The 22,141-nt window shown below is 47.4% G+C and overlaps 1 protein-coding gene across 1 annotated transcript; it reads left to right on the top strand.

Moving 5' to 3' along the window:
- The first annotated feature begins 6,740 nt into the window (after window positions 1–6,740).
- Window positions 6,741–21,478, top strand: cold (coiled). Its single transcript, XM_089543158.1, has 4 exons — window positions 6,741–6,862; window positions 7,169–7,288; window positions 10,286–10,464; window positions 16,192–21,478. The coding sequence occupies exons 1-4, from the start codon at window positions 6,820–6,822 to the stop codon at window positions 16,276–16,278; spliced, it is 429 nt and encodes a 142-aa protein (XP_089399284.1). The 5' UTR covers window positions 6,741–6,819; the 3' UTR covers window positions 16,279–21,478.
- The last annotated feature ends 663 nt before the right edge of the window (window positions 21,479–22,141 follow it).

Raw genomic sequence — 22,141 nt, 5'->3', positions numbered from 1 at the left:
CTTCAGTTTCGTACTCAATTTCGTCGTGATTTCGGTAGGATGTATGTACGACTGAGATTGCCGAGAATGGGCATGCTGAGGCGTATCTCCCATTTACTACGGGAGTTGGGGCCTGACCTCCGGAAATTCACTCCATGCTGAGGCTATCACGACGCGAAGCAGCCGCTTCCCCTGAACTTGCTTCATTACATACAGCGAACTAAGACAGCGAGAGCACCAGCTACACCGACGAGAAACTCTTAGTGCTCACTCGACACAATTGGGACGGCCACAAATCCAAATCCAAAGAACGGCTGTCATCCTAAGGACGGGTTATAGCATATGTAGGTGGCGAATCGTGAGGCTCAATAGCGTCATCTTTTATCTTAGGGACATTACAAACTTGTGGCATCGTAGCCATGAAATCAACAGTGCCACCCTGTTGGCGTCCAGGAACAGTCTCGCTGAAGTCTTTGACTGTCCTACTACATGGAAACATAGCGCCGAACACTGTCTGCGCGGCTGGGTGCGGCAGTGGTAAGGGAGCTTCCCCAGCTGCACTGAAAAGCCATTGCCTCTTGCACGCGGTTATGACCGGGACCCAAAAATGCAGAAAAAGGCAGCTCCTCAAGGCCCAGCGTTCACTGGCGTAACGGGCAACGCCACCAATATATGGAAGAAGGAAAAACCCTTCACAACGGTCCGTCATAAAAATTTTACGGTGGTTGCGGACGGGTTGATCGCAAATTCGGAACCTCTCCGCCGCCCCGCCTTCCTTGAGCTGACCAAGCTGCGGCGATGCCACAGTGCATGAAACGAAGCATACATGCTTAACGAAACATGCGTGCATAATGGGCCCGGCCTTCGCCACTACAGAGACCGAGTGCCTTAGCACCCCTTCATTCCGTGTGCAGCTGCTCCGCAACATTAAAATGACTCGGGCAGCTGCCCTTCAATCCGCTACCTTTGGTTCCTCAGTCTACCGTCAGTTTTCACTCATCGAGACTATACATACTTAAATCGATGTGTTGTTCACCTTCAACTTTCCGGGACCCCACTTCAAGAAATTGTGACGGTTAAAGCTCCGACGTTTATGATAAACCTGTCGGTAACGGGGACTTCGATTTGCTCAGGCCAACAGGCGACTCAGACATTCGGTCTAGTTCGGCGTTTTGCTCCCAATATTATTGATGGCGCCCGCTGACGTGTCGCATGTAACTTGGTCAGAACGGTTTTGCAACTGCGCCTGGTGGCCACCACTGGCATTCGTCGTCTGGCAACTCGCAACTGATTCGTGCTGATTGGGTCTTACGAGACCTTTGCACTTTAGAAAGCCTGGCATATTCGGCCATTCGCCTGGCAAACCGCACCTCGTAACCGTCTGAACTCCTCCGCATTGATAATCCCAACCCCATTTTGATGAGAGAGGAGCACCTCCGGCGCCGCACTCGTGTGTTCTTTAGTCCCTCAGAGTAACTATTGCTCACACCAACTATAGCATCAAACATCACAATCATGCTGTAAAAGTTGTGCACGTTAAAGATCTCCAGGTGGTCGAAATTATTCCGGAGCCCTCCACTACGGCACCTCTTTCTTTTTTTCTACTTTCACGAGAAGAGAATGAACAACTCTGCATTTATGGGCATTAACCCATTAAAGCTATCGGGTCATAAAGCTTAAGTGTCCCCTACAATTTTTGCAATCTTCTTGCGAGTCTAATTATATATGTAGTTTGTCTCCTCGCCCTGGTGAATGACGGAAAGAGCGATTGCCGCTTCCTCATCCTTGAGGATGCTGCTGCATATGATCGAGGTGCAGTTGATTTCCCTTAGCAGGTGGTTAACCACTCTGGCTACCGCCCCATACTGTTTTCTTTAGGTGGTCGCTCGAACTCCGGCCGTCATTTGGAACTCCATGGCCGCACTACCGAGATGTCGAAGCCGACATCCACCGTCTGGCGTGGTTCTGCCAGCACTGAGGCCAACGAGAACACTGCAGCCACGGGGTTCACCCTGGAGTGTGATATGCGTCCTGTTCTGCTTGGAAACGGGGACCCCACCATAGGTCCCTTCTTGATTTTGTTAGAGGATTTTGTTAAATCAACAAACATCTTTTTAATTTGCATAATGTTCCCCTTTTATGTCCTGAGGCAATCAACATAGCTTTTAAAAAATGCAGTCGAACGCGTCGTTGACTACAAATAAAGAGAGCGGACGAACGCTGCCCCACCTATACACGCATGCAGCCTGGCCGAGAGAGATTCAAAGACCGCGGCTAACAGCATATACTATCTGTTCTATGTGTTGCGCTACTCCTGCAAAGGCTTTCATACTGCCACCTACTTTCGAGATAGATCTAATTACTTTTTTTTTCTGCACCGCCGCTTCAGCAGTCACAGTCGTCGAGTGAGAGCGGAACCAAAGTAAAGATTTTGCAGTCTTTACTAGGAGTGGTGGACCATTGGTTCCCTCTGGTGGCTTGCTGGACGCGCGTTTTGATGCGCATGACTTGCTGCAGCCATAGAAACGCGTGAAAAAGGAAAACGCTCAACCGATGACAGCGCGGTGGCAGTGATGGTGAGGCATGTGTCACAGCACCAGAAAAATGTGCAAGGCACCCTCCCAAACTGAGGCAAAGGGGATGGCGCCTGACTGAGACTGACGACAATGCTATGTCAATAACGAATACATATTCTGATACACAAAAGATAAATCACACTCAAGTTGTTGCACTAAGTCAAAAAGGAAATGAAGAGGTGGCTATAGAGTAGTACTAAATAACAAGGCACTACATTCTAATCGATCTCGTGCACATGTGAAGTAGATTGCCGTTTAGATTCAACGGGTGCAAAAGCTTATGCGACATCTTTACCGCCATAATCATCATGCAGAGAGCATGTCAGCGAGTATTCATACATGACATGGAGGAACTAAAATGCTACATGCTGCAAGGAATCGGGAGATGCTTCATTTCATATGCCGGCTTATTACATGAAAATTATACTTGATATCGGACAAAGCCTTTGTTCAATGCCAAATCTGAGTGGGGTCGAGTAGGCGACAACTTTGTTCACGGATAGGGATTGTTCGTGTCTTCTACGTAGTTTGACACAGCAAGCTTGGCCACTCACCGCAATGATACTGCGTTTCCAGAAATCCGAGTTCGACTACCTGAAATAGTCAGGCTGAACCAGCACGCAGTGCCGCCGATGGGCCGAACGATCCCTCATGCAAGAGAAAAGAACGGCTTACCTTTGTAACTTGAGTGCTGTGGGAGCACGATGGTGGAATTGCAGCTACGAGTGAGAAGCAATGCTTTCTAGATCCCTCTAGCGGGCTTAACTTCGAGCACTTAAAAACAGAAAACTTGAGGAAGGCACGGGGTGCTGGTGTTTCTCGGTGGGCTCGTGTCACGCACTCACCTTGAGGACTCTGAGATACGGACACTTCCATCACTACACTGTCATACCATCACTCAAGATATAGTGCCTGAAGGACCCTTGAAATGCGCACGCGAGTGACTTGCACAATAGCTCTCTATAGCAGCGGCCGCAGCTGTTCTTCCATCGGTCAACCTTGTTGAACACATTACTTTTCATGGCGAATATAGCTTCCCCTATACCAGTGTTCTCAAGTGCTTAAGAACAAATAAACAGGTCTGGAAGCTTACGGCTCACGCTAGCAGCTTTCCCCTCATTGTGAGCCGTAAGCTTCCAGAACGCGCATACAACTACATTAAAGACTTTCCGACCGACCGCACCACCGAGCTTCAAATTGATACTCTTTAATCTTCTGTGATCCCCATGAGGAACGCTGGGACGCCGCAGGGCTCCGTGTTGTCGCCCCTACTTTTCAATTTGGCACTGCTTTCATTACAGTGGAACTAAATCGCATCCCTAACCTATACCACACATTCTAGCAGATGATACCAAACTCTGTAGCGATGAATACATCGAACGTACCCTACAGCAAGGGATAGACATTATTGGGGATCATGCAAACGCCCCAGGCTTATCATGCTCCCCACAACTCACGTCTAACACCCGCTGCTCTTTCCATCCTTCGGACAGTCCCAATCAATAGCCGCACCATTTCCACCACCTTGCAAAATCTGAAACAGTCCTTCGGCGGCTGCTTCAAACGCGGCCTCTCCCTATGCCGATCCAGTATGCCGTCATGTTCCCCGGTAGATGTAGCCCCGACTGCGCCCACTGCGGACAACGCATTAATAGAGCCCACATCCTATGGGTTTGTCCCGCTGATCTTCCTGAACCAGAGCTGCAACTCAGTACTTCTGAGCAATGGGAGGTGGCGCTGCTCAGCTCGGACCTGGCTTTCCAACGCCAGGCCCCCGAACGAGACTCCGAAGTCATCCTGAAGCGACGTTTTCTGACCACCATGCGCCGACCTCAAGTTCCGGTTTTCTTTTTTTTTTCAGGAACTAATAATTTTTTTCTCCTCCTCCCCTCATTGTCAAAAAAACTTCCCCAATACAGTTCATTCTTGTCGGTGATGCTGTCATATCGCAAATTTGTGCCCAGAAAGGCTGCCAAAGTACATCTCGTGTCTTAGTACTCTTTGCTGGGATATGTCCTTACGCATGGATAATAACGTAAGGAGCATGTAGTTTCGCCAGTCAATTTAATCAGAATGATATCTTCTCCAAACGATCGCGCATCCAACGCAGTTCAGTATCAGTCACATAGTTCTCCACCAAAGAGTTTTCTCCACCTCCGTCATCTCTTGGAGGGATTCCACCCTTGAAGTAACGGTAGGTAAAGTGGAAATAGTAGTCGCATGGTTCGCTGCTGTCGGTTGTGCACCAGTTGCTTTCATCGTCGAGCCACTCGCGAACTGCTCCGGCACGAAGAGTTCGCGGGACGACCGCACTATTCTGGACCAGAGCGACTTGAGCGCAGGCTGGTTGCCGCTATCCTTGCAGGTTCCCCTGCGCATCGAGCGGGTGCACTCGCGACTGCGCCGCGCTGTCCCCAGGACGGCCTGCTCGAGCAGGGGCTGTAGCACGAGCCTTTCAGCGTCTAGATCACTCGAGTCGTCCCTTCTGGGAGACGAGTCGGGGCCGTTTCCACCGTTCCCGCGCAGCCGGCTGTAGAGGCACACTTCCTCCTCATCGGCGCGTAATCGCGACCGTCGGCGACGTACGTTGTACGCGATCAGGAGAAGCACGAAAAGGCCGGCGACTCCGAAGGCTGCACAATAAGTCCAGGCCTCGTGGCGTGGCTCAAACTTTCCATCACCGCTGGGTTTCAGCAGTCCTGAGAAGCCAGGGCCAGAGACTTTCTCGTCGACCTCGGGGGCTGTCGCAGGTGGGTCCTGCCTTTCTTGCGGCATTTGCTCCCGTTTCGCCTTATCGTCGAAGGGATCTGGCAACTGGCCATGCTCTCTAAAATGTTGCGCTTTGATGCCAGGCAGGAAGAGGTCTTCGCGCAAGTCTTCGACTCCGCCCGTCGGGTGGACTTCATGGGAGAAGCAAGCTGCGCACAAGGCCACGAGTAGTGACAGCGTGAAGCAGTCCCACATTGGGATACAGTTCTTGTCGGCGCCTGCCAACTTGAAGTGCAAGTCTAACGTGGACTGCGCGCGATATACACTGAATAGGTTGTCTAATTGGTTGGCGGACTGGGACTTAGAAACGCGGCCATAATCACTGACCTTGCGGCTGGTGGTGGCCCCAAAGTGATTTTGGACGCGGATAGCACATGCCGTCTTCTTCTGTACATCACGGCACGAAGCAGAGCAGAAAAAAAAAAACGAAGAATACTCAATACGCTGCGAGTACTTGTTTAAAGTGGTACAAATACCAAATATCTCTTGTGTGTTCGCTCTTTGTAATGATACGTAACACATGAAAAACATAAGTCGCCATGCTGGATTCACCTAGGCTTCTTTTTCGGTTTTAACGGCTGTACCAGCTGAGCAGTGACACATGACGTCTAAACTCACGATGCCTGTGGCCACTAAAATAAACTGTGTACAGTTACAAACTTTGACATAGTTAACCACGCTGGCTCGCGGCAACAAAAGCTTCGTAACAGATACGGTAACAAAAATGCGCGAAAGTAGGAGTACGAGAGAAAAATTTAAGACGACGAACAAAAATTCAAATTTGACGCCCCATGAAACCGAAACCAAAACAACATGAGAACAAAATTAACAATCAATTATTTGCCGTCCGTAAGCGAATTTCACATGGTGCTCTATGTATTGCAGGGAAGAAAACAAGCGACCAAAAATTTCGTGTCTGTAGTCTTTCAAACTCTGGTACGTATTCAACTACGTATTCAAATACACAGGCTCAGCATACGCGGCGGATGCGATGTGGCGTTGCCCTTTCGGCTCTTAGCATCAAAATGGGAAAGGAAAATTCAACAAATGTTAAAGTGCCGTTGGAAGACATTATGTTTCTGCATAACCGTCGCTCAGAACAAGGAAAGAGCAAAGGCAAAGACGTAGCTGCCGTTACAGTCGTTTCTGCGAGCATCACGTTTATCTGAATTACTTAGGGCCGCAGTGAAACAAAATATTTTACAGAGAAATCAAATCTCTTCAACTGAAATCGCAATTTAAAGACAATGTTTGTCCCGCAGGTGCAAGCAAATGGTAAACAGCAACTGTAGCGCAAGTAACGCAGCCATCAGAAAATATAAACATGGCAGCCAAAGCTACGTCACTCTGACGTCACGTTCACAAACTCGTCTGCTCACAGTTGACGGCGCCCTCTCGTCTGTTGTGATTCACGCCTCAGCTCACGGCAACGGTTGTTGTTGTTCATGTGGTGTCAAGCTGTGGCCGGATTTTCTTCAAATTACCCCTGTGCAGAATGTTCCCCTGGTTACTGCTGATTTTGTTACTTGCACCGACCTGTAAGTACGGTAGCTTCTGCTACGGCGATTGCTGTTTTATTTAGTGACAATTGCCGCGGGAACTAGCGGCAGGGTGCGGCTGTCTGCGCTTAGTCGACATTCCGCTGGAGTTGTCTAACTTCCGCTGCCAACGAATAAATACCGATGTTGCGTCAATTCGCCCAGAAGTAATTTCTAAGCGACTACGGTGCACCTGTGTAGTAATCTCCGTCTTGAAAGAAATGTGTCTCCGTCACTGGTGCGGCTCCAAAGCGGCAGCTGTGAAGAGGCTAGGTTGATGTGACATAAACGTTGCTGTCTTTGCAGGCTTTGCCCTGGAATGCTATGTGTGCACCAGCCAAGACAAGAACAACGAGAAATGTACTGAGACCATCAAAACATGCGATCCTTCCGAGACGCGCTGCCTTACCGAAGTTCGTTGGGGAAGTAAGTGTGTTAATTGCGCATTTGCAACAAGTGGTTTGCTTTTACCTGTGCTGCTACTTTCGTGTTGTCCCAGTTGAGGTAGCAAGGTGGAGCGCCTGTTTTTTCAGTGCTGTTGCCGTTTCTGAAGTAAAATAAAACGTTTTTTAGAGGTTTTACAGCAGGTACTGGTGCTTACGAACTTGGTTACTGTAAGACTTTGATTTGAGCTAGTTGGTTGTAGCATGACATGGTTTACATGACATGGCGCCAGTCCTGTCTTGTGTGTGTTGTCTTCGTCTTTTAGCGCCAGTACGCTTTTTGCGTAAACCATGCTAGTTACTGTCTTTCGACATACTGTGCTTTCCCTGCATTCGCGCAGTTTAATTCTTTCACATATCCCTTTCGCGATGGGATAATGGTACTTACTTCTGTTCTAGCGAGCGAAGAGGCAGAACCATGATGAGGTTCCATGCCTTATGAATTTGTCCAATACAGAAGCCCGAGTAAAAATTTTCTTAACCCTCATGATAAATTCTGTTCCCTGTGAGGTGGCCGCAGCATTGCGTAGTTTGCCCTGAAGGAAGCTTTTGACTTTGCAAGGTGAACTAGGTGATTGTCGAAATTAATCTGGGGCTCTCTATCATGGCATCCGACTTAGCCCACGTACATCTTTACGACTTTAGACGACCTATACTACTGGGTGGGCCTGGCGGTAGGCGTGAAATTGTTGGGGCGAAATGAGGGATAACCACTCATCACTTGGTACCACCACATATGAGTGTTAGAATGGGATGAGAGGCACAAGGGCCATTGGTCCGCTGGTATGCTCAAAAGAGGTGACAGTTTGCTGAAGTGTGAAGGGGAATAGATGCACTGCCAAAAATATAAGTCCCTCACTGCGAAGCTCAGCTGCCTCTTCCGTATCCACTATTTAGCCCATCATCTGCTTACAGACCTTTCCTATAAGGGCTCCCTAGGTGTCGCTATATTGCTAGGTGGACTTTTGGTGCACTTGACACTACCACGGTGGTAGCAGCAGTGAACTTGTTTGCAACAGTACAGAGAGGAGGCGTTTCAAAATCTCCCTCACATAATGGAAATGTCTGTAGCACCAAGGTATAAAAAATTCCCTGGTTCCTTGCTGCATTGTGCAAAGGAACAGTGGCAACAGCTGATGGATTGTAGGCTTTGCTGCACACACATTACACAGAGCCACACATCCAGAACATATCCTCCAGTGCTATTGGAAATTTAGTACTTTAGCACGTGACACGCAGCTGCAACTTTGTGCTATCTAGCTGCTTGCCTTTGTGCCTCAGTTTGGCTGGCCTGTCACACTCTCACATCCTCTCAGCCGTTTCAGCTCTCCACTTGTCAGTTTGCTACATGCATAGATTTGCCATCTTCTGCTTGTTCTGTTTGCAGGGCTTGCCACAGATGACTAGCTTCAGCCCGCTTGCCCTTTAGATGGACTTTTTCCTAGGTATTCGACATTCATAGTGGCAGCACGATGGCTGCATCCTGACCGCGGCTTAGTACTCTGTCCTAATTGCACACATGCTACAAGAAATGCAATGGCAACCCACGTGCTATCGGCAGAGGTCAAGGCTGGTCAGTGTCAACACAGCCAAGCACACTGCACGCACCCTTCGCTGCTCTTTGCTACTGTTGTTTTTGCCACAGCTCCATTTGCTGCTTTTCTTTTCAATCTGCATGCCTCGCCCTATGGTTTTGAGATAATGCAGCCCAATTAACCGCGGTTTTCTCCATTCCCCCTTGCCATTTTTGTGGCAGCTTCTGCTGCTTGTGCTTTTTTTTTCAGACTCTTTTCTGCCTTCTCCTCACTAGTGCCTTCTTCAGTATTTCCTATTCATGCTTTCCACTTCCCAAGTCCTGCATGTTGTCATGAACACATGCATGTCCGCAGGGTTTCCTCACCTATAATGGCTGTTACCGTAAAAAGCAGACCAAACATTGTATTTTGACACTGTGGCATCCGCACTTACCTTTTTCCTGGTGCTCTTTGTGTTGATATTAGTGTTAACAAAGTAGATTAGGGTAGCCAGTTGTTCATGCGTACTTTAAAAATGAATGTAGCAATAGGAGTGACATAAAGAAGAGATGAGGACAGTATTTGTGCTTCACTAATCACGGAATAAATCTAAGAATTTGTTGTATCGATAAGAAAGAAATCACACATGCTTAAATATCTAAAAGGTAAAAGAAAAATGAAACATGATAACAAGTTATGTCGAATGGGAAGGTGAAACTTGCCAGATGTTATGACGATATTAATGTGCGAGGAAGTAGAGAAGCTGGTTGCTATGTCACCTCAAGGATTGTTAAAAAATTTTTGGTCGTTTTTCCAGCTGACAGGTGGATGATATGCTTATGCATTGTGTTGCCAGTTTCTGTATTTCATCTGCTTCTAAGGTTTCCCTGGACAATTTATGTCTGGAATGCTTGATAACCTGGGTGTGATTAAGAATAGGTAAATGGCCACATGCCTTGCAGTGCTTAGAAAAATGCTCTCCATTACTTATAGGGATGTTAAAGAGAAAATCAGTGGAAACAAGAGGTGTGCAAGAATAGCAGATGAGCCTTCAGGAACTCTACCAGCTGCTTTTCCGCACAGAAAAGCAAATGTTGCTCAGAAAATCGCAAAGTTGGCAGCACTGTTATATCATTTATATCATAATAAACGAAATGGTGAATATCTCGGCTAATCCGAGAAAACGATTGGAGACAAAACCGCATTTCCCACTGCTCGCTCAGACTGTTGTTACAATATTATTTATAAACAGATAGTGTCACTGTTTAGATAGCCCTGAAACTTAATTGATTGTTGCTGCTGTTTCTTTTGTCACTCCTTCTAGAATTTTCTTCCCTTGTAGCCGCCTTTCGCTTACATTTTCGTCCATCTGTTAAAGCATGTTACGCTTTTACTGTTACAGGAGTCGTTGGTTAATAGTTGCATCAAGATAGGTCATTGATGGCTGCTAAATTAAACAATTGCAGGTACACCATATTGGGCTGCTTCTGGAGAAAAACAGTACTACATCAGCAAGCACTGCTCCACAGAGGAGAACTGCCTCAACCAGACCTTACGCTATGAAGATCGCTGTGATCGGATCTGGTACAATGACTGGGAGTGCGTCGAATGCTGTACTGGCGACCGCTGCAACTACTATGTGACGGTATGTGTGCTTTGTTATGAAATGCCTGTTGCTTGATGAACTATGCCATGTAATAGTTGTTTACCGAGTACATGATGTAGCAAAATAAGAATGTGCAGCCAGGGCATTCTGCAGCTCTGAATGCTCTCATTGGCAGCAAAGCATATGATGTTAAGGCTGCAACTTTTTTCGTATTTACTCGCATAATAGGCGCACCCCTAGTTTGGTCGCGAAAAATCAGATTTTTTTATTTCCGCGCATAATAGGTGCACCCCGAACTTGGCACTGTGATCAATACTGTATTTACACGATTGCAAGCCGATGCCTCGCCCCCCCCCCCCCCCCCATCTTTATTTTAACAAATTAACAAAGTTTTTGCTGAACTAACTACTAGTCCTCACTAGTGCTGCTGCCGTCGCTGCTGCTGCCGTCGCAGCTGCTGCGGATCCACAGCACGTACAACGACATTGCGCAGAACAGCCGCACACAGTTTTCAGGGATGCTCACTTTAAACGTCTGTTTGGAAAGCTTCATCTCCGGCCGGAAACGTTTCCGACTTAGGCCCGCGAAAACCTCGGCGCTTGGAGTCGCGTACGAAAATTTAGGCACGCCGCAGTCGCAACTGCCGCACTTATCGGCCACGTCGAATTTCCGACCTGCCGCACGCTTGCCGTTTTCGAGAGCAAACTCCCAGCCGTGTAGCTATTAAGGTGCTTGCCCGCCGAGCGTTGCTGTTTTAGCTCGACGGCAAAGCCACAACCACGATGAACTAACGCGCTAACGCAGATCCCGGTACTTGACAGCAACAAAAAAACTGGAGCTGGTGATGCTGATGGCGATATAGATAGCGAAAGCTCGCGGCCGAGGAAAACGATGATGATGATGATGATGATTTAGCCTTCCCTTTGTAACGGGCGGGTGCCTACCAAAGGTGCCCTGGCTGGATGCACACACACATAAAAACACCACTATCAAATGCGAAGCGACAAACACACACGCAAATACCGACGAAACAGTACTGGTCTAATGTCGCACCAGCGTCCACCACTCTGTCAATCGGCGCTTCGTTGCTGCAACTGCCGCATGGTTTGCCGCATCCGTTGTGCAGCCCTCGTTCGAAGAACGGAAACCCAGCGCCTGCGGAAGTGTAGCGCCCTCGTGCGGTGGCGTTGGCAGCTTCTCGCAGAGTAGGACGATGTGCTCCGTTGTTTCGTCGTGCTCTCCGCAGGCTCTGCACTGGGTGCATTCGACTGTAGTGTCGAAGCGCTTGCGGTACACAAGCGTTGGCATGGCACCCGCGCGTGCCTCAAACAACAGGTGGCTGCCTACACTGTTGTCGTAGAAGCTCTCAACGCAGATGTCCTGCTTGGCTGCCTGGTACACTTCCAGCGTCGACTTCCCCTCCATGGCAGCCCTCCACGCCTCTCGCTCCTGCGCACGCACTTGGGTATTAACTGCCTTGGCCCATTTCCTCGCGTTGTCGGCTCGTACTTCATTTCTGAAGAAGCCGAACTTGCGGCGAAGGTGTTGGAGCCGCTTCACCCATGTAGTCCACAGGCAGTTTTGACTTACATAGTCAAAGACTCTGCGCGCCCACCTATTTTTGTGCATCAGGCGCAGCCAGCCGTCGTAGGCTATTTTGCTTCTTGCCTCGCGAGCCTCGAAGGTAGACCAACCGAGGTCTCCCTGCACTGCCTCGTTAGCCACCCGCCCATGGCACCCCGGCGCCAGACGTCCCACCGCTCGTTGACCACGCTCGAGCCATTCCCTTGTGGGCGATGTCACGCAGATAACTGAGTTCGCAAATGACAATGCGGGCACATGAACTGCCTTCCACAGCTCGCGGACCATACCAAATCGATTGCAGCCCCATAGGCACCGCCTTCTCAATATGTTTCCCGCTCGCTGCGAAGCTTGTTTCAAGTGTTCCTCATGTCTTGCAGCATATTCTGGCTGCGTGCTGAACCTAATGCCTAGGTATCGGTATTCCGTTGCCATCTCGAGGACGTCCCCGTTGGGTAGGTGGACCGGCTGCTCGGCGTCCAGCGGCGCTGAAAAACACAGCACCGCCGATTTCTTTGAGTTGAAGCTCAGGCCAAGTGGTGCCATGGTCTCAGCACATATGTTGATGAGGGCCTGGAGGTCTGCATTTGTCTCTGCCATTAATACTACATCATCGGCAAAGACTAGTGGCAATATCCATTGGTCCTTTACACCACCGCTGATGTAGCTTAGCGTGAACCCCAACTGCGCTTCCAACAGCTTGCGCTCCACCCCTGCAGTGTACAACATATACAGAAGAGGGGACAACGGGCAGCCCTGCCTCAGCCCTTTCTGTACGACCACTGGCTCCGAGCTGACGCCGCACACTGTGGCCACCACTGTGCAGCGTGCATAGAGGCGACGAAGCACGTCGATCCAGGCGGAGGGCACTTCCAATGACTCTAGGCGTTGCATTAGAGGCTCATGTGGTACGCTGTCATACGCCTTCGCGACGTCCATAAAACAGCAGGTTAGCCCACGAGCTTCCCTTCTTGCAACCTCAATACACTGGGTGAGGACAAAAATATTATATTCCAGCCACCGGTCTCGACGAAAACCATTTTGGAGCTCCGTCAGATGCCCATTTTGCTCCGCCCAGCCACTCATCCGCACTTTTAACACCTGCGTGAACACTCTGTACATTACACTTGCCACTGTCAGAGGCCGGTAGTCCCGCAGAAGGCCGCTGTCCCCACCCCTCTTGGGAATCAGTGTCACTCTTGCACGAAGCCAGTCTGCTGGTATCGGTGCACCTTCCAGAATGCCCCCGAAGATATTCGCCATTTGTTTTCTTGACTGGGCTCCGAGGCACTTGACGAGGCCAGCGAGGATGCCATCCAAACCGCAGGCTGTACGCGCGCTGATCTTGCCAATGGCTCTGTCGACCGCTCCACTCGAAACCGTCCACTGCCTGTTGTCCGGAGGTCGTGAGGGTGTTTCCACGCCTTCGAAGACGTATGGTGTGCCGTCAGTTGCGTATAGTTGCCTCGTGTGGTCTGTCAGTATGCGGTGGAGATCGCCCGTCTTTCCCGTTTCTTCATCTCTGATCAGCGGGTCTGGTGTTCTGCCGTCCATAGACGCTACGTACGACCAAAATTTAGCTGCTGCATTTTTACCAGCGGACTTAATCTCTCCGAGCGTCTGCCGATCTGCCTCGGCAATCTTACATTGTATCATTGCTTGCATTTCGTGCTTGCGTTCGAGGTAGGTGCCCCAGGCTGCAAGTGTCTCATCTGTGGTCAGCATCCTCAGAGCATAGCTGGTGATGGCAGTTTGCAAGCCTTCGCACTTTATAGGCAGCTTTCACCTCATCATCCCACCACCTTTTTCTGGACCGTCCTCCTCTCGAGCGGGCCAGAGTCTCATGCCTTGCCATGATGCTACGCAGTTCAGTCACGTACTGGTCGTATGTCGCGGACTCTTCGCGGGCCAGGCTTTCTTCGAATTCTTCTGCGACAGCCTCGTACGCCTTGATGGGCAGGAAGCGCTTGGGAGACCGCCTGCGATCCTGTGGCGTACTGCGCCTAGCAGAGGTTGTAAAGTCCAGTCGTATGCGGTTATGGTCGCTTCCAAGGCTGTAGCGGCCCTCTTCATCTATGTGCACGCGACACATGAGGGAAGCTAGGCGCCTGCTAACAAGAGCATAGTCTATGCAGGTGCGACTCCCCCGAGCACACCACGTGAACGCACCTTGGCAGTCCGCCCGCAGATTAGTGACCTCCAGTGAAAGGTCCTGAGCCAGAGTCTGCAGGAGCTCACCATTGGGATCGGTGTACCCGTCCAGCTCTTGGATGTGCCCGTTGAAGTCACCGAACACAATCATTTCCTTGTCGAGTGCCCAGCGGCTTGCATCTGCTTTGATGCACTGAATGATGATGAGCTTGGCCTCGGGCGCCCTCCGTGGGCGGCGTCTGGAAGCTCCTGTGCGCGTGTGTGGCCTCCCTGATCAAGCGCCCGTTGAGCGCAGCCAGAGCTGATCGCGGAGGCCTCAGCGCGTGCATTTCGAAGGCTATTCCCGCGTGGGTCGTAGAAAGTTTCGGTGCGGCCCCTACACGGATCTTTTTTTTTATATTTTCTTCGGGGAAAACGGGTTGCGGCCTGTACACGAGTGCGTTTATGCGGTATGCACAATTTTGCGAGTCGAAAAATTCCGGAAATTTTGCCCCGCGTAATAGGCGCACCCCTAACTTTGAGCCGGATTTTCTGGAAAAAAAGTACGCCTATTATGCGAGTAAATACGGTATTATGTACAGCTTCTTTCGCTTAAAGGCACAGTGAAGGAGGGGTATGATGACGGAAGCAAGAAGTTAAGCTAGACTGGCAGATTACGGCTTGGGGACTCGATCAGTATTTTCTGCTTGAAACGATGGTTGTATTGCACATAGAAGTTGTCTAAGTGTCTTTGCTCTGTTTACATGAATGCGATAGCAGTGCACCACATTTCCTAAAGTCGTATTGAGCCAGTGCATTGCTGTTTATGTGCACTGCATCAAGTCTTGTGGGATGGAGGCACCATATACAGTGCATGCTGTGAAGGGGTCATCTTTTACCACCTCGTGTGTCGTCTGGCTGTGCTATCCAGCATTTGAGGCACTGCTGCCAGCTCAGGGGGCGGGAATACGCACCTCCCCGTATTCCACTTGGCCATGCATCACCAGTTTACATGCTCTATGGAAGTCGTCTTCTGTGATAGCAAAAGTGATAGCAAAGAACCGGTCTGTGAAGAGGGGTGGACCACGAAGTTGTGAGCTTGTAACAAATGTGGTTATAAAAAGTGCCAGATTCCTTTGGCGAGATTAATGCAGTCAGTGACTGGTTTTTTGGACTGAAATTAGAAATGTCCTGAAGAAAAAAACGTAATTTAGTTTCAGTTTGAATTTGCCAAGTGGCTAGTTAGGTGTGCTCACAGCTTTCCATACGTTTTGACGCTCCTGTGTCACCACACCAGTGTGCGTATGTACACACTGCACCTCGGTAGTGTAGGTTAGCCTCAGGGATCTGCATTTAAAAATATATTTCAGACTCATTTCTAGACCAGTAAGAGCTGTGATCACTTCTTGAAATGCGATGCCTGTGTAAGCTAGCCTCAGGGACCTGCACCTATAAAAAATCTGTCTCGACGCACCAAGGTTGGTTGTGAAAATGGTCGATGGTGGCAACATTTGTATTTTTTTTTTTACTTGCTCTAGTTGAAAGCTTCATTTGAAGTGAGAGTAGCATCTTTGTTGTTAGAATCTGGCAGCTATTGATGCAGGCCAGCCTCAATTTGTCTTTAGTGCCCTTTAAAAAGAACGACGTTTAGGCCTAAATTGGATGGCATGCAGATAACTGCAGTTTATTGTTCATTGGATAGTGGTAGTGAGAAGAGTTCCATTTTAAGCTGCATGGCATCCTGTTTTTTAATCTGCTTTTGATTACATGTTTTAATGAGGATAAGTACTTTATTCAGCAGGCATCGTGGCAAGGAAAATAAGTGGCTGCAGACCATTCATTCACTGCAGCTTTATCACCCAGCCTTCATATTCACAGTGAGCAGTGGGGTTTAAAGTGTGATAAAACTGCGTGATTGTTGCTTGATGTAATGACTGTAGAAATATCTCAGCCTATCAAGGAGGGTCTCTGTTACAGTGTGATGTGTTGCATATGCTCTCAAGTTCTTACTGCAGTAGCTGCACGTGGTCACCATTTCTTTTTGTCTGGTTGTAGCTTGGTGCAGGGCACTTGAGGCCATCAGCGTGGACCAGCATAGCTGCGCTTATTGTTGGGCTGCTGGCCTGCGTCAGGGCTTCATGATGCAGGGGTCTTCCCATTCTCCCTGTTGTCACAGTCTCCATGAATTGCGGCACTTGGGCCCTCGCATGCAAGACATCTTATGCATGGATCTGCTTGGTATGGTCCCACACTTGTAGACATGTTGCTTCGTCAGGAGTGGTTCTCATGGTCCTCCTGGGCTTTTTGGGACCAATCATTATGCACTCTTCTCAGGCAGCAATTCAGCAGTGTTGCGCTAGAGTTCAGGGAAAGGTGAGAGGCAGGAATCTCAAATTATTCGACTGGCAGTGCACCTTTATGTCAATATGTGTCAAAGCTCTTGGGTGTCCTAGCTACTAAAGTCAGTATAAGCTTAAACTCTTTGTCTGAAACATATCTTGCAGCCATGCTCAACAATGTTGCAAGAAGCTTGTCGGTTTCCCACATGAATGCATTTTCTGAAGTCATTTTTAAGTCATCAGCACTATTGAAGCCGAGACCAAAGCTTAGATTTGACACCCGAAGTTACTGGAAAAGCTCATGGTTCAGTTGACATGCACTTACCGTTTGGGACTGATAGTTGATTTTTCGCATTAATATCAGTTGTTTTTCAGAGAAATTGGTGACAAGCTATGGAATCCTTATGGTGCATTATGAAGTAATTGACATATTAGAGCCTTAGCGTAGTTTGATTAGCTTCTGTGACTACCACCTGCACATGTGCAGATGGTCCCCCGGCAACGGGGCATGGACTGCATAGGCACTGTTGGGTCCCCACATAAGCAGATCAAGGCAGCATATATCACAGATTTGCACCTTGCTATAACTCTCTTTTACCTGTAGCAGCCATCTTCAAGTGCATAAACAAAGCAAAGCCTTGGCTATGTACAAACCTGCATTGTCATATTATGTATAAGTGCCTTATGAGGCCAAGCACTCATGCTTGCCTCTAGGGGAACAAGACCATTATTTTGAACTTGTTGAATGATCTGGACTAGAAGGAAATTACGGACAAGTAGAATATGCAACTGAGTGATTCTGTAAAGGACATTAAGGGAGAAATTTTTTTCAAGTAGCGGAGCCTGCACTGACAAACAAACATATTCCAGCTGCACTGTCTGCCACTTGCTTGGACAAATGGAAGAAAATGTCCAGTTTTCTGTATGTGCAGTGCCTGGGCAGATCTGCCCAGGAACCACAATGCATCGTAGCCATAGTGGAAGCTGCTCTATTACTGAAATTTAATTAGCTATGAAAATTCAGAATTACATAGATTAAGCCGTCAAACAGTTTTGTTTCGGTGTATTGTAGTTCTGGGGGTGCTACCAGGATTGTTTATTGATTTTTTGAAGTTTTGTCAGTTGTAAACAGCAAATTTTTCATCATTGTCATCAAATGAAATTGATGGTGAGTGTTGTGACGACGACGGTGACCGGTGATTAAATTTGAAAAAGTGTAAAGCAGCCACTTTGCCTCTCTGCAAAGCATTTATGTGCCTTATTAGACTGGAAATGCCCCAATTGTTCCCTGTAAAAAATTTATGAAAATGAGTCTGGTAGGATTTCATGCATGGAAAATTCAGCCTGCTCATGTCTGGCTACGCTTGCCAGTCTCTCAGTGCTGACAGTGGTCAGCAATGCAAAGGTATTGTGAGGCCAGAATGTCTTGGTTGTTAACTTTCTGTGTTTGCGTGCATATATCCTGTTGGCCAGATTGAAGCTCATGAGTTGTGCAAATTGTGGCACTGTGGACTCCCTAAAAGCAGAGCCATAGTTTCACAGTGTGCATGTGTGTCTGTCTGCAATCCATGCTACATGTTGTTTGTCGTCAGAGTATGTGTGGAAGTGCGTAATTGGTGGCTGTCTCTCTGTAATGAAGTTAAAGTGGTGGAGATGGTGACAGGCATGGGTAGCCTGTAATGTGCAACCCAGTTCATTTTGTTGAAGTTGCTGCTATATGTGTATTACTTACCACTACCCTGTATGCTGTTGAACTGCTGTGATGAAGTTAACTCCGGTGAGCAGCTTTGTGAATCTGATTTTTGATGGCTGCAGCTATTGGAGAGCATAGATCTGAAATTGCCGCAGGTCCCTGTACTATGACCAGGAATATTGGACCATTAAATTTGTGCTTAGGAACTGCAGCGTGCAGCTCAGTGGCGTAAGTGAATCTTGCTTAGAAAGACACGTGATAAATAGTTGCAATTTGCTGCTGTGGTGCGTTAGCGCAAAAATCAAGTGAAGCCTTTATTTTCACCTCCAGTACTATTGCCTGTTGGCTTGCCATATGGGCTTGTACAGTCATGGACAATCTATCCTGAAATCACAGAGCAACGACCAAAAGCTACTGGTGGCGCTATGCACCTACGAGAAAATGAGGCGATAATGTGATAAACAGTAACACGAGAGTGCACACAAGCATGTCTGGATCACCATAGTTGGTCTTACGCAAGCTGAAAGGCGCGCCTTAGTTGTGCCTATTGGTATCATTTCTACGATATGTCCCTGGGCACCTTCTACTATCATAAAAATGTTGATTATTTTTTTTGCGAAAGCAACCTAGGTGTGAGCGATTTCGCCCCAGAGAGCCCCAACTGCACATACGCCAGGAGCGAGTATGAGACAGTCACTGTGTAATTTCCTTTCCTCAAATACAATTTTCATTTTCTTCATTACGGCCTCTCTTTCTCTTTCTTTCACTCCCACTTCCTCCCTTCTTCTACAGATGGAGAGATATGTGAGACAGTTACTGCATGTGAGACAGTTACTGCGTAATTTCCTTTCCTCAAATACAATTTCCATTTTCTTCATTAGGGCCCCTCTTTCTCTTCTTTCACAGGACTTCCTCCCTTTCCTTGTCCTCTTTCTTCTTTCACTTGGACTTTCTCTCTTCCTGTACTTGCCCTTCAGGTGTCCATGACAGAGAATTAATGTGCCATTTCCTTTCCTCAAAAAGCAGTGTGTTCAAGGGGCAAGGCATCACGCTGAAGGGGTGGTGGGGGTTCTGTGACTCCCTGGCAGGGCTACAATACGCTGTCACGTTCCACTGGGTTCCACTCCTCAAGGCGTAATTAATTAGCAGTTAATCTGTAATTAGCCATTAATCAGTAATTTGTCATTACTTAATAGTTAGTGCTTAATTATGTGTGACGTCATTCAGTGATGCCACAGCGGCAGTCAAAGTGCTGCGGAAAACGCTTTCGTCTCTACATACTTCAAAGTCAAAGTGCCCCCTGAGATGCCGTTGCGATTGCCGTGCCCTTGCTTCTGCAATTCTACTCGGGATGGCCATTGGTCAAACCACAGCCAATTTTTGTTGCTTCTGTTGGTCAGAAATGCGATTTCAGAAGTGTTATCACTGTGGTACTGGTTCATATCCTTGCGGCAGTATGGAGACACCAGTAGTTTATGGTTGTCACTTCACCATTTCAGCATAGTCTGCCCATGACTACTGCTGCACCATGTGTGAGTTTGAACCTCTTTTTTCGTGTGTTTCTTGAGCTCAGCTGTGAGGCATGACAAGTTGTATCAAAATAGCCGGTGACAGCGTAGTTCATCATGGTGGAAGGTGTTCTGTTTTGTGGGGATGTAGTTATATTTTGGTTGTATTTTATTGGCCACGGTGAGAAGGTGCAAGGAAAGCTGCTGACCTCATAAGTGAGCAAAAATATGCATAAATGAAATGTTTCAACTTTTTTTAAAGAAAGTAGAGCAGATCTCTGTTCTCAAACTAAGGTTGATATTGTTTCAAACAAAGACACTAAATGTACTGGCATTTAATACCACCCAAGAATGGCCCTGCAGTAATGACTTTCCCATTTCGTCACAGTGTAGGGATAAACAAACCTCCAACAGCTGACAGTGATGTGGAGTGGTCTGAACATTTGTTCAGTGAGGATACCTATGATATATAATCACCAGAAAGCTGTCATGTCATATGGAGAAGCTGAACTACCATAATCCGTTCTTCTTTCTTCTTTTCTTGTACCTTCAAGTAGTAAAGGCAGCTTTCAAGTTTGAGGAAAGCTGCTAGTGTTATGTAGAGACAGTAAAGAAAGGAACGCACTACATTTGGATAAAAACTAGTGTTATTAATAATAATATTAATATAGTTTTGATCACTTCTGCTGGTATGTAAAGGGTACATAACTTCAGGGATCAACAGTTACTGCAGAGTTGTACCTCTTTGTCAGTATAAGGTGGCTGTGTGCTATCTCATGTTAGAGCATTCATGACTTGCCCTCACTCACAGCTTTTAGTGTGTGCGGAAGCCATGCATTGCTGACTCATATCAGACATTTATTACGATCTGGTGTTCAAAAGACCAGCAGCCAGTTGTCAATAATATTAATATCCGTCCATTTTGTGTACATAAAGTGTTGTCAAATATACGTGTTGTGATGTATATACGCACTTTTATTAGGGAGGATCTTGTTAGCATTTTAGTGCATTCTAAAAAGCTACCGACCTTGTCATCATTTTTCTTACATGTTGTGAAGCATTGACACAAATCTGGTTAGTAGTTGGTACTATTTTGCAATGGACATCTACAGTCCCTATCACACTTGCATAGAGCGATTGAGTGGCCCTTTCCGAACTGTGCATATGGTGCTGCCGACAGCTGCTAGCGTTGACATCAGTTGGCCAAGGGTATCGATGTAGGCTGCATTCGTGATTGATCAAAATGCAGGCCTGTGTGATTGAAGAGCCACAAGCTTTGATTGAATCGTGCAATGTGTGTACATAGCGTCAGTGGTTTGTGGCCATCTAGGGCATTTTTCAACCCTGCGTGATAAAGCATTTAGCTTGTTCGCGGAGGTGTAGCAGTGCTCGTGAAGTGATTCATCTTTGCAGCTTGCAACCCATAAACACCAGAGACATGTGCCTCAGTCAGCCACGAATGTATGCAGAATCCCTGCTCATGGCACTCTTATGCAACAGATTTCGAGCCCAGAGGCTACTGCCAAGTGTCGCACGCACAGCTGTGGCTTCTCGACCATTTCAGACAAGTGTGATTGGGTCTGTAACCTGCAGTTTGAGAGAGGTTGTTGGTCGTGAGCCATCGTATCGTTCACATTCCACTATATATTATTTTGTAGAGATGGCTGTTTTATACACAACGTGGTTTGTACAATATATTGTATGATGTATTTTTGTGTCTAAAATCTTGTAAACATTTTTCCAAATGTACAATAAATAAATCAAGATGCCTGTTTACAAACATGGCTTTGCTTACGGCTGGACATGCTGCTGTTTCCTTGTTGAACTGCTGTTTGTTCATGGCAACTACAGACTAGTGAGGGTTGACGTTACTCTGTCGCACATATCTATAAGAGTCACTGTTATTGAGCCTTAGTGTGAGAGAAAATACTGCGCTTTGCTGCACTATTGGTGAGTGGCAATTTATTTCTCACCTTTGTTCAAGTAGAGGCATATTGCAAATGTAAAATGCTCTGATCACTCTATTTGACTCAAGATATTTCAATGGAGACCACACTGCAACAAAAGTTAATGGCATTGGTTGGTTTTTCAATGTGCCAATCAGTTAACTGCTATTATTCTATTTGAGTTTAGATACAGTAATGGTTCCCATGCATTTGTGTGATCCGCAGCTTAAAACTTCCACAACCTGGCTACGATCCTTGTTTCTGTGGCAGCTTTGACATACGTAGCATTCATACTAACTTGCTCGGACCATTTCTTATTTTTTCTTCATGTAGGAGAAAGAGCGTTTTGGAATATGGCCAGAAGTGTGGTGCAAAATGTTTCTTTTGGCAACTGTATGAGGGGGTACCCAAAAGAAACCGAACTTATTTTTGTTTGAACTTATTTGTTCACATTTTAAGCGCAGACCTTCAATCTCCTTCAAAGTACTCTCTGCTTGCAATGATACGTTTGTCGAATCT

This window comes from Amblyomma mixtum, chromosome 5 (genome assembly GCF_055824585.1).
Source record: "Amblyomma mixtum isolate Tamu chromosome 5, ASM5582458v1, whole genome shotgun sequence".
NCBI lineage: Eukaryota > Metazoa > Arthropoda > Arachnida > Ixodida > Ixodidae > Amblyomma > Amblyomma mixtum.
The sequence above is the reverse complement of the archived record's forward strand: the minus strand, read 5'-3'. Positions and strand labels throughout refer to the sequence as shown.

Coding starts and splice junctions, on each gene's coding strand:
- cold (XM_089543158.1), top strand. CDS start 6,820: ATGTTCCCCTGGTTACTGCTGATTTTGTTACTTGCACCGACCT. Junction 6,863..7,168: donor TTTGTTACTTGCACCGACCT/GTAAGTACGGTA, acceptor CTGTCTTTGCAG/GCTTTGCCCTGGAATGCTAT. Junction 10,465..16,191: donor GCTGCAACTACTATGTGACG/GTATGTGTGCTT, acceptor GTCTGGTTGTAG/CTTGGTGCAGGGCACTTGAG.